A 13,141-nucleotide genomic window follows, 5' to 3' on the forward strand; every position below is an offset into this window, starting at 1 on the left:
TTCACTTGCAAAGTGACAGGAAAACAATTCAACTGTTGAACATAAGGATCTGAATTGAACCTTGCTGCTGTGCAACAAAAGAATTAGATTCCTTTCTAAAGCACTAACAATTACAGTGTAAATACATTTAGAAAATACACTGTAAATCAATTAAAGAATTACATTACAAGAGCACTAAGAATTACAATGAAGATTCACTAAAAATTACAATGTAAAACCACTAAAAACATTGTAAATCCACTGAGAAGTACAGTGAGAAAATACACTGTAAATCCAAGTAGAATTACAGTACAAATCCACTAAGGATCCACTAAGAATAACACTGTAATTACACTGTAAAAAAACCACTAAAATACACTAAGAATTACACTGTAAATCCAATTAGGATTACAGTGTAAAATCCACTAAGAAAAGGTAATTCCTAAAAATTCTGAATTAGATTTCATGAATGTACATGCACATATTGAATGGATTTTCCTGAAAATATATACCAAAATGGTTTGGCATTAGATTAACTGAATGGAATTGCACGGAGGAGCATACACATTTACAAAACTACTTCGCTGTAAGTAACACTAAAAAATACTGGAAATAGCAGTACAAATCATTGCAAGTTACACGGCAAATATTACTATAAGTTACACTAAAATACTGGAAAATTTAGAGAAAATCACGGTAAGTTGCACATTACTGAAATTGCAATGAAAATACATTGAAATTACAGTGTAATTATACACTTTAGTTGCTCAAGGTGGTGGTCGTGATTATTAGTAATACCATGGCAGTGGCAGTGCTAGTTCATTCACCAGAAATATGCTAGAAACAATAAAGAATGAGTAGAGCAGAAGGTAGGTGATAGACTAAAGGGAATCACAACCCAATCCCAATCCCAATGTGCAGCAGACTAGATTAGATTGGAGAAGGAATAGAGGGAAAACAGTAGACTAGTTTGGTTGCTAGGTAGATGATGTTGAGCGAGGAAACAAGTCGTTCAAGCAAAGCAAAGGGATCTGAACTGAAACAAAGAGCATCACATCCGATAGGGACATCGACAGGGTCATTGACATGGACAGGGATCTGAACTGAAACAAACAGCACGTTCAAGTGCATGACACCTAGCCGAATTCAACCACACAGTCTAGACAGTCCCGAACCACTTTAACTTAACTGGAAAAAAAATCAGTTCACGAACGAGAATGACACATTAAACTAGAAATTTGTCCACCAAAAAACATCAACATGAGACTCAATTGACCAGGTGACTCGGCATTTGCATTCAAAATAACGAAGGGTTGTACGTCTACAAAAGCTAGCAGAGGATAAAAGGGGGCATACAAACTTATAGTCCAGAGTTAATTCACAATACAATTCAGACTGTAGTTACACTGATACTCAGTGTAATAGGTGCTGGAAAAAGAGTGGGAAATTTAGAGTAGATCACTAAAACTTAAACATTACTGAAGTTACAAAGCCAGAGAAAAAAGCACTCGAAAGTTACAGAGTAGATCACTGAAACTTACACATTACAGAAGTTACAAAGCCAGACACAAAAGCACTCGAAAATTACAGAGTAGATCACTGAAACTTACACATTACTGAATTTACAAAGCCAGACACAAAAGCACTCAAAAATTACAGAGTAAGATGGACTAATAAAACCTGAAACTACAGTCCAAAATCACTGACGCTTAACTGATAAAATTCAGTCCCGATCACTCCAAATCTGCTCAAAGTTATAATCCAACTCACTGACAAAAACAACCGGCATCATACACATATACAGTAAACATCTAGGAGCTAGATTCAACATTTACATCCACACATCTAGGGGCTGTGCACATATAGGGGCACATGAACAACTACAGAGACATTCGGGAGCAGAAATCAAAAATAGACATGAGGGAACCACCCCTACAACTACATCAAACCAGGCGTTGTTGCATCTACATCTACTAGATGTTGCTCCATCTGCAGCAAAATCGGACATCTAGGAACCACCACAAACAACCTAAAAGAGTTGGGATCCACCACTACACATGGGAACAAACACACCACTAAGCCAGATCTAGCAAAGTCCTACAGAAATTGCAGCGAAATGAAGACATGGGGAAAGGATACTGGCAAACCAACCTCGTTGCGTGAAGAAGGGAGGCACAGGGGTCGAAACACCACAGCAAAAGGAGGGGCGGGACGAAATCAACAGAAGCAGATAAGACACCGCTGCCGAATCACCATGCATCGACCTCTCCTCTGCCTCAACACACTTCAAGGAGAAGCAACAGGGGATGGGGGAGGGGGAGGGGGAGGGGGACCGGGCGCCTAACCACTGGCTCGCTCTCCAGAGATCAGCGACAAAGCTAACCTACCAAAATCGCCATGGCTCTCTCCTCTCTGCCTCCAAGATCTTGCCGCTCCAAATGGGAAAGGAAAACAGACAAAGTCAGCGGAGAAGATAAAAGGAAATTCGAAAATAAAAGAAAAAACCGGCTAGTACACGGACCCGCCAGGATTAACGGGTCTCCAAGGAGAAGATTACGGGCCCGGTAACGAACAAAACAACCCCGAGTCTGGAAAAGAAAAGGAAAAACGTGAATCTTGACACCAAAATCCGACGGGTAGAAAAACGGATGAAAGCGAATTATTTTCATACGGATGAAAATTAGCAATCCCGTTAAAGAAAGTCACTGCTGGCCTGCTACCCGAGTCGGCCTTGAGGGGTCCTGTTTAGTTGGATCGGGAGTCGGACGTGGAGTTTTTCCCTTACGTGTTCGCCGGCAGAAATTGAAAAAGGATCCACCGCCTTATTGACCATTGGATGGACACATTAATGACCGTCCGATCTATTAATTTAAACAACCATCCTTTGTGACAACAAGAGTGGTGTTTCCGCAACAGCCTACTTGTTGCAATCACCGAACATGTTTTTTTTATTTTTGCAACAAAGATCTTATTGCAAGAATTTTTCGCAACAAAGATCTTGTTGCAGAAATTTTAAAGATCAACTATGCCTGTCTTTTTTTGATTTTCTGCAACAGAGATCTTGCTTAAGATTTTTCTCGCAACAAAGGTCTTGTTGCAAAATTTTAAAGATCACGCGACACGAGCATGTACTTTTTTATTTTTTGAAACAGAGGTCTTGTTGTAATTTTTTGTAACAAAGGTCTTGTTGCAAAAATTTAAAGAATTGATTGGCGTGCTACGTGTCGGCCGGGGGATCCTTTTTAAAGATCCGCCGCCTCGCGAGCCGTCAAATCTGGTGTAATCCTGAGTCAAGGGTCGCTCTTCACTTTTCCCATTTTTGCAACATATGTTTTGTTGCAGAACTTTTTGCAATAGGCGTCATGTTGCAGAAAACATTGTAACAAAGGTTGTGTTGTAGATTTTTCTTACAATAAGGATAATGTTGCAGAATTTTATTTTGCAACAAAGATTATGTTGCAGATTTTTTTTTGTCTGCATCGTCGCACCGTCGTGTTGCCACTGCAACATTCCCATGTTTCAGAAACATTGAGGTTGCTGCAAAATCATAAGACATACAATGGGTGAGACTAATCGACATGTGGTTCGCTCTCGAGGCCGTGTTGCCACTACAACATTCCTCATGTTTCAGAAACATGGAGGATGTTGCAGAATCCTAATACATATGGTGGGTGGGACTAATCCACACGTAGTTGGCTTCTAAGGACGGCAGATCGCGAGGCGTGGAATCTGTTGGAACATGTGGTCTGTCAGATCAAAAGTGATCCAACGGCTCCACGCACGGCGGACGCGAGAGCGTGATCCGTCGGCTGAAAGGTAACATTTCCCTTTTCCCTTTTCCGAGAAAACTTCTATTTTCCTAAAAAAAGAGACAACTTCTATTTATCAACGGTTAAGATGATTCTCAAAAAATAAATCAACGGTTAAGATAAGATAGTGCAAAGAAAGTCATAAGTAAAAAGTTACATCCAAATCCGTCCTTAGCTCGAGATCACACTGAGGGACTGCGCCACGGTGACATGCACGTGGCATGCGCTACGGTGACATGCACGGTGACATGCGGTCCAAATTCAAATTTAAACATTGCGAAAAAATCTGAAAAAAATCATGCATGTTCACAACACATATTAAGATAACCCCTAAAAATTTCAGATCAAAATTCGAAACATACATCCGAGAAATAAAAAAGAAAAACTCAGATGTGAATAGTCTACAGAGAACCATTCGGGAACTATTCATGACAGATTTCTCTTTTTTGTTTCTCGATGTATGTTTCGGATTTTGATCTGAAATTTTTAGGGGTTATCTTAGTATGTGCTGTGAACATGCATGATTTTTTTCAGATTTTTTCGCAATGCTTAAATTTAAATTTGGGCCGCATGTCACCGTGCATGTCACCGTAGCGCATGTCACCTGATCCCAGTCCCACTGAGCTCTGGAATCCAAAAGTAAATCTAAAAAAATGTATGTTTCACATGCTTCAAAAAGACTGTTTTTCAAACATGTGAAATAAACATTAATATTTGTTGCAAAAAAACAGAATGCACATACATCATTATTTGTTGACAAAAAATACATCATTTTTTTTTTGGATTTTACTCTTCATCCAAGCTCACGTGAGGTCCGGCTAAAAAGAGGACTTTCAAGTGCAATGCAATCCTTAGGATTTGAATCATACAAATTGAACAACATAGGTAGGAACCTTACGGGGGAGTCCTTAGAAATTCAATCCTACAAATCAAATGATGTACGATAGGAATTTTTTCTAGGTAAGCAAAAATCTGCTAAAAATCATATGAATATCCTTGAATCAAAGGGGCAGTGGCGGATGCACAACTAGGGGGGCGTGCGCCCCCTCCCAACAGTGAAAAATATTTTGAGGGAGGGCTTAGATGAGATTCATTTAGCATTGTGCACTCCCTAGCAGTTTCTACCTCGCTTCGCCAGTGCAAATAAGCCCTTAGACGTGATGGTTGAGAAGTGCAGGTCATACACCGTTCAATGCATCAGGTGACAATCGTGTGCTTAGACGTTGCAGCACATCACAATATCGTTCGATATGTCTGGTGCAAATCACATGCTTGGACATATTGATAATTGTAACACCCTGGATGCAGCGACGCTAGAAGAAGTGCCGAGACCATGCCAAGGCTAAGCGTGCAGCAGCAAAACAATAAGAAAAGGAGAGCAGACTGAAGGTGCTAATTGATGAAACTGGAGAAAGTGCAGGCAAGACTTGTGCGGGACAGGTCACTGGATCCAAAGAGAAAGAACAAGATGATGCGCCCCACAAGTCAAGGAGACCACCAGCCTCATCCAAGCGATACGCCTCGCGAGGAATGGATCACATACTGACAGTGGGCCATTGTTGTAACTTGTTAGTGTGTGCAAGCTGTAACATAAATGCCTTCGATTCGTCTATTTTCGGCATCCGGTTGGATCACGAAACTGAACCGACGGACCGTGACAAGGGAGGCTCCTCCTCCTCCTCCTCCTCCTCTCTCTCTCTCTCTCTCATCCCTCCTCCCTCTGTTAGTTGTTCATGTTGGGGAATGTAGCAATAATTCAAAATTTTCTACGTATCACCAAGATCAATCTATGGAGTCATCTACCAACGAGGGAGGAGTGGATCTACATACCCTTGTAGATCGCGCGCGGAAGCGTTCAAGAGAACGGGGTTGATGGAGTCGTACTCGTCGTGATCCAAATCACCGATGATCCTAGCGCCGAACGGACGGCACCTCCGCGTTCAACACACGTGCGGAGCAGCGACGTCTCCTCCTTCTTGATCCAGCAAGGGGGAAGGAGAGGTTGATGGAGATCCAGCAGCACGACGGCGTGGTGGTGGAAGTAGCGGGATTCCAACAGGGCTTCGCCAAGCGCTGCGGGAGGAGGGAGATGTGTCATGGGAGGGAGAGGGAGGCGCCAGGGCTTAGGTATGGTTGCCCTCCCTTCCCCCCACTATATATAGGGCCAAGGGAGAGGGGGAGGGCGCAGCCTTGCCCCTTCCTCCAAGGAAGGGTGCGGCCAAGGGGGGAGGAGTCCATCCTCCCCAAGGCACCTCGGAGGTGTCTTCCCCCTTTAGGACTCTTCCTTTCCTTATCTCTTGGCGCATGGGCCTCTTGGGGCTGGTGCCCTTGGCCCATACAGGCCAAGGCGCATACCCCTACAGCCCATGTGGCTTCCCGGGGTAGGTGGCCCCACCCGGTGGACCCCCGGGACCCTTCCGGTGGTCCCGGTACAATACCGGTGACCCCGAAACTTGTCCCGATGGCCGAAATAGCACTTCCTATATATAATTATTTACCCTCGGACCATTCCGGAACTCCTCGTGACGTCCGGAATCTCATCCGGGACTCCGAACAACTTTCGGGTTACCGCATACTAATATCTCTATAACCCTAGCGTCACCAAACCTTAAGTGTGTAGACCCTACGGGTTCGGGAACCATGCAGACATGACCGAGACGTTCTCCGGTCAATAACCAACAGCGGGATCTGGATACCCATGTTGGCTCCCACATGTTCCACGATGATCTCATCGGATGAACCACGATGTCAAGGACTTAATCAATCCCGTATACAATTCCCTTTGTCTAGCGGTACGATACTTGCCCGAGATTCGATCGTCGGTATCCCGATACCTTGTTCAATCTCGTTACCGGCAAGTCTCTTTACTCGTTTCGTAACACATCATCCCGTGATCAACTCCTTGATCATATTGTGCACATTATGATGATGTCCTACCGAGTGGGCCCAGAGATACCTCTCCGTTTACACGTAGTGACAAATCCCAGTCTCGATTCGTGCCAACCCAACAGACACTTTCGGAGATACCTGTAGTGTACCTTTATAGCCACCCAGTTACGTTGTGACGTTTGGCACACCCAAAGCACTCCTACGGTATCCGGGAGTTGCACAATATCATGGTCTAAGGAAATGATACTTGACATTAGAAAAGCTTTAGCATACGAACTACATGATCTTGTGCTAGGCTTAGGATTGGGTCTTGTTCATCACATCATTCTCCTAATGATGTGATCCCGTTATCAACGACATCCAATGTCCATGGTCAGGAAACCGTGACCATCTATTGATCAACGAGCTAGTCAACTAGAGGCTTACTAGGGACATAGTGTTGTCTATGTATCCACACATGTATCTGAGTTTCCTATCAATACAATTCTAGCATGGATAATAAACGATTATCATGAACAAGGAAATATAATAATAACTAATTTATTATTGCCTCTAGGGCATATTTCTAACAGTTCATGTGATTCATCGGAATTGTTCCTAGTGATTGAGAGAATTGTTCCCTGTAATTGAGAGAAGTGCTTCTGCGGATCTAAGCAATAATAATCTGGAAGCGGCGATGGAGGACATGCATGTGTAGACCAGAACCAGATGGAAATTTTAGTTGAAAAAGAACCAGATGGAATTTTTAGTCTCCATGTTTCGTTAACCTTCTTGCCATTGGATCCGGCTTGCCTGCTCCCTTCCCATGCTCCCATTCGTGCTCCCACTTAATCCTACGGTTGTCTTTTTCCCTTTTTTCTTTCTAATCTAATCATTTCCCCCCCTGATTTTAAGGGGGTGGGCCCGGGCCTTATTTTATTCCAATCAAAATAAGCCACGTAGACAGGAGCACGGATGGGCACATGACGGGGGAGCAGGCAAGTCTCGTCCCTTGCCATTTGGCACCTTGAGATGCTACATCATTTTGTCCCGGTCATTCGCCCTCACTTACGTCAATCAAATGTAGACTCGGGCCCCGCCGGTCATTCTCATGGGAAGGACAGATTGTGAGAGTGGAAAATACAATGGGCAAATGATAAAACTTTCCCACAAATAAACTGCATCTTCTGAATGTTGGGTGATTTTAATATTCATGCTTCTCGTCTCATAGTCTTAAACTCTTACGCCCTCTCTAAACTAATATAAGATAATTTAGATCACTATACATTTAGATCACTAGAGTAGTGATCTAAACACTTTTATATTAGTAGTGGTCTATACACTATTATACTAATTTACAGAGTAGTTTTGTACGGGACTCTTCAGGCCTTGCTCTTTGCTTCACTTTGATTGAAGAACATAGGGGATACTGCCTGAAGAAGTCTTTTATGGACTAAAGCAATCAAATGTTGTTTTGGGTTAAAGAAAATGAGAGGACAATTGTATTCGTGCAAAGTTATAGAATGGGAAATTCATTTCCTAATCCTGTGCATGTGGATGACATCCTACTTGCTAGTGGTGATGTCAACCTACTGCGGGAGGAGAAAAGAAGTTCTTATCCTCAAAGTTCAAAAGAATGTCCTCGGTAGAGTGTCTCTCGTTATAAGTATCGAGATTCACAAAGAAAAGAATAAAATGGGGTATTAGGGATGTTGAATGGACATGCTAAGAAAGGTCTCTAAAGTATGCATGCGAGAAACCTACGCATGTTCTTATAGTCAAGGGTAATGGAACAGGAAACTATGGTGTTCCAAGAGTTGATGAGAAAAGATTCAAAACGGATATGGTACCATATGCTTCAGTTGTTGGAAGCTCATATATTACCCTGACATAGTTCACGTATCCAGATTGTTTTGGCAATGTCCAGTCCATGTATAGATCACTGAAATGGAGTTAAAGATATCAGCTTCATGCTGAAAGAAATAAGTGTTCTCAAAAGATTGTGAGTACAAAGACAAGACTTGTGAAATGTATAGCGAAATCCACAATTGTCGCTAACTTTCATACTTGGAGATTTTTGTGTGGAAAAGCTCCAAAGAATGAAACAATTATCATCAATATGATGCAAAGCCATGTTATAGCTTGATATGAGGCTGAGGGACAGGCAAAATGGTTATGAAGACCTGTACCCGAAGTTGATAATGGTTGACAACAGCGATAACCATTTTAAGTTTTTCTCTCCTATGACAACGAGTCAAGTGTTGATGCCAAACACACTGACACAGAGTTATGCGTTGTAAAGGAGAAAGTCCGGAATTATGAAGAAATGCTTGAAGCATAAAAGCAATAGACAAGTATTTGCAGATCTGCTTATTAAAGGCTTACCGCCCAGTGTGTTCGGAGAACACACAGTCGACATGGGTTTTATGGTATAGTCTAAAATTTCCGGACAATAAAAGGGCCCAAGGTTAACGAATTTGTTTCAAAACAGAGAGGTACGTTGTGGCTGTCTGATTCTATCGGCAATTGAGCTGTGACGATGAAACATGTTCTATGTATTGATCTGTTATGAAACGAGTAAAGTAAAAGTATAAGATCAAAAGTAAAAGTTGAGATCAAGGGGGAGAATGTTAGGGTGATCTCCACCGTGTGGGCCCAACGGCCCACCGGACCCTTAGATCCGAGCCCTGATCAGGGGTGATCAACCCACTGCGGGTGACGGGCCCCTGTCACCTGCACTATATAAAGAGGTGGGGGCCGGCGGCTCGCATCACGAGGTTCGTCGCAACGTCGTACTCCCACCACATCCCCTACCGATTTAGGTTAGTGCAGTGCTGATGGGAAGCACCGCCACCACTACTCTCTGCCATCACTGACACCATGACCGGCACCAGGAGCTCTTCGAGCCACAAGGACAAGGTAGGTTCACCGGATTAATCTACCCTACCCGATCCCACAGATCTAACAGGCCTCCCATACCGTTAAATATGTACTCCCTCCGTTTACAAATATAATATTGACACGAAAAAAAACGAATACTTTTGTAGCTCATCATTTATTGGCAAGTATAGAAAAATAGATTTGCCAACTACTTGTTTCATGGCTTTAATTTAAGCTCCATGCAAAGTCGTAGGCAACACCTAGGATAAAAACACGTCTGAGTCACATGCAGGGAAACTTGCACACGTGTGGTTCTTGACACTGTTATGAGAGAATTATAGAAATTATGGGAATCCAGGGAAGAAAATATGGCGGGCGACAAATTTCTTATGATTGTGAACTGGATAAATATCCTTGGAAGCTAATCCTCTGGAAAGTGCGGTAGTAGCATCCAAATGTACAAATGTTGTGGCAGGGTCGGTCAAACCGAGAGAGGGAATGTGATGAATGCGGTTTTGAATAAGATAACCTTTGCATTTTAGATTTGGGTCTTTGTTGCATTTCAAACTAATGAAGAAGTCAAATAAGAGGTATTCAACTTTTTATGATTCTAGCATAGAGCTATTTTGCCGCTCAGGGTTTTATTTGAAATCCAAATTGAAATGCCTCAACTTGACAAATTGGCGGGCTCTGGCAGGGTTCTAGGTAATGACCCAAACCGATACCAATAGGGATGAGGGAAGGCTTACTTATTAGTTTCATAATTTCCCTAAAAATAATAGTTTCATAATTGATTATATTCCCCAATTCATAACTACAAAAGTAAGAGGTCAGAAATCTTGGTATCCAAAGGTCCCTAAAGGGTATTCACTGTTTGCTCCTTCTGGATATTTCATAATGGACTACATATAGGCTGAAATGAGTGAAAAACACACTAAAACATGTCTATATACATCCGATTCAGAAAAAAGTACCAGCAAAAAAAAAGAACATATTATATTTGTGAACAGAGTGAGTACTCGGTTTGCAAGGAGCTGGCACACACCAGTGCAAGTGCAACAAATTTTTCAGTTTAGGCACGTAATGGCAACTCTAAGGAACTCCAGCAGACATGCCAAAACACACTGTTTCAGAAACAATCAGGACACCACTATATATAGCACTATAAATCATAGACGAAGCAGCAGATGCAACATCTGCCGGATTTCCATACAGGCACACAACTATCTGTCTAAGCAAGTGATACAAACAAAAATATTCGACACGCGCCAAAGTGCCCAGAGAAATTGAATATCAGGTGTAAGCAATCATAAAACTGACGAGCGCGAAACTTTGAAGGATCAACATCGCCCTAAGCTCTGGAGGCCTCAGAACTAACTCTTCCTGTGTAAAACTCTGGCACGGAACAGAATGGACTGACGAGAATCAGACTAGGATGCAGCAGATACAAGCTGGGCCTTTTTCTGTCTGACAAAATTTTGGACAAATATCTCCCCCGCACGGTAGGAGGACCGGACCTGAAAAAAGTCCAACAATACAAAAGTGAGTTCCTGTAGTTTGCTAACAGCAGCAACCACAAAACTGCAACTAACAAGATGAGTGAGAATTGGTAAAACGTTTGTCTTCTAAAATAAACATTGGCATTCCTTGTCTCAAATATTATTATCTAAAAACATAACCAGCTATATGCAATGCTTACCAGAGGTCCACTAGCAACATATACAAATCCTAAAGATTCTCCATACTCCTTCCAGAAATCAAACTTCTCAGGAGTCACATACTCTCTGACTCTCAAATGTCTTTCTGTTGGCTGTATGATCAAGGAGATTTGGGTGTTACAGCATTTACAAAGGCAGCAGGGTAGTATAAACTATAAACAATACACTGTAAAGTCGATAAACATTCTCCTCAAAGAACTGGGCTAAACATCAAACCTGTAAGTATTGTCCCAAGGTCAGAATGTCAACGTCGATGGCCCTCAAGTCAGCCATGGTTTGCTTTATCTCCTCGTCTGTCTCACCCAGACCAAGCATGATCGAGGACTTTGTTACCATGCCCTTTTTGCAAGCCTTTGCTTGCTTCAGAACCCCTAAGCTCTGATCATATCTGTAGAGATAACGGATTGGAAATAAGGTAGCAGTTGCATCGCCAGATGCAAATATGATGACATTAATGATTTCCCTTCTGTAATTGCTTCTAAAATTATCAGTGAAGATGCAGGTTTTGAAATTACAGATGTCATGTTACCAAATCATTAGAGTACTGTGAATGAGTGTGATGGAGTCAGAGGAGGGTATTGATGATATAGTGCTTGAGGGGGCTCCCCTAGTTAGTATGCACAATGGTGGGAGCACAATAGACTGAGCAACGTACAAAAGAAGTCGGATAATCTTATTACCCTGCTCGGGGATCTCTAACTATTCTCTGCATACTCCTCACAGTTTCGATGTTGTGCGCATACACATCTAGACCAGAGTTTGCCAGAGACGCAACTGCCTCCAGGTCGCCTCGAAAATCTGAAGTTAGACACTCCACCAATATCGTAGGCTTCAACTCCTGAACAGAAGACCCAGAACTATCACATGGTAGATTCACCAACTTAATCAGCAAGCTAAGGCGCCAGAGACAAACCTTGAGAGCCCTGACTGTTTCGGCGAAATGGCCACTTCCACCATCCGGGATGTCGTCTCTGTCGACGCTTGTCAGCACGACATAGTCCACTCTGCAAAGAAACACCGTTTATTATCAGATACTAATTTGTAACATCTTAACATGCCGATAATTGTCAGTGATTGTACCCCCAACTCGCAATCGCGATGGCCGTTTTCAGAGGCTCGAGGGCGTCAGGCGGCGGGGGCTTGTTACTGGTCTTGACGGCGCAGAACCGACAGCCCCGGGTGCAGGTGTCGCCGAGGAGCATGATGGTCGCGGTGGCGATGCCGTCCCCTTCCCCGCCGGCGCCACCGCCTCCGTTCCAGCACTGCAGCAGCAGCAGGCAAACCATCACCAAATCGCTGAAAGCATTCGCCCGAGCCACGAACACGGCGGCTCCGTGGCAAGAGGTTCGATGGGCTCCACCTACCTCCCCGATGTTGGGGCACTGGGCCTCGACGCAGACGGTGTTGAGCTTGAGCTCGCCGAGCGACTCCCTGAGCCGGGCGTACTTGTCCCCCTGCGCCGCCCGCTGCCGCAGCCACGCCGGCTTCTTCGCCTCCGGGTCCCTCCCCGTGAACGGCGTCGGCGGGGCCCATCCCGACGCCGCCGACGACGACGACGCGGGCTCGCCGTGGCATCTCACCGCCGGCAGCGCCTGCCTGGGCCGAGCGAGGAACCTCGCGCCCGCGGAGCCCCGCGCCGAGGGGGGCGGGGGCGGGGGCGGAGGCCGGGCGAGCGAGCTCTGCATTGTGGCGCGCGGAGGGATCGAGGCGGGTTGAATTGAACCCTAGGGCGCCATCGCTGCCGCTGTGTAGCGCGGCGCGGGGGCGATGGTTCCGAAGCTGGGGGGAGAGGGCTTCTGGCTGTGACGGATTTGCCCCTGAGATCTGGTGGACTGCACAGGGTGGTGGGGAGGGCAGGATGGGTATCTCGCGGGAAGACGGCGATCG

The 13,141-nt window shown here is 44.2% G+C and overlaps 1 protein-coding gene and 1 long non-coding RNA gene across 2 annotated transcripts; both read right to left on the reverse strand.

The window, feature by feature from the left end:
- Positions 1–54: 54 nt before the first annotated feature.
- On the reverse strand, positions 55–2,753 carry LOC123062405 (uncharacterized). Its single transcript, XR_006429657.1, has 2 exons — positions 2,131–2,753; positions 55–477 (listed from the first exon to the last, which is right to left on the reverse strand). It is a non-coding gene; the product is annotated as an uncharacterized lncRNA (long non-coding RNA).
- Positions 2,754–10,511: 7,758 nt separating this feature from the next.
- Positions 10,512–13,080, reverse strand: LOC123062411 (lipoyl synthase 2, chloroplastic). Its single transcript, XM_044485907.1, has 7 exons — positions 12,619–13,080; positions 12,335–12,516; positions 12,168–12,258; positions 11,935–12,092; positions 11,471–11,642; positions 11,236–11,346; positions 10,512–11,053 (listed from the first exon to the last, which is right to left on the reverse strand). The coding sequence occupies exons 1-7, from the start codon at positions 12,937–12,939 to the stop codon at positions 10,967–10,969; spliced, it is 1,122 nt and encodes a 373-aa protein (XP_044341842.1). The 5' UTR covers positions 12,940–13,080; the 3' UTR covers positions 10,512–10,966.
- Between the last annotated feature and the right edge of the window lie 61 nt (positions 13,081–13,141).

This window comes from Triticum aestivum, chromosome 1A (genome assembly GCF_018294505.1).
Source record: "Triticum aestivum cultivar Chinese Spring chromosome 1A, IWGSC CS RefSeq v2.1, whole genome shotgun sequence".
Taxonomy (NCBI): domain Eukaryota; kingdom Viridiplantae; phylum Streptophyta; class Magnoliopsida; order Poales; family Poaceae; genus Triticum; species Triticum aestivum.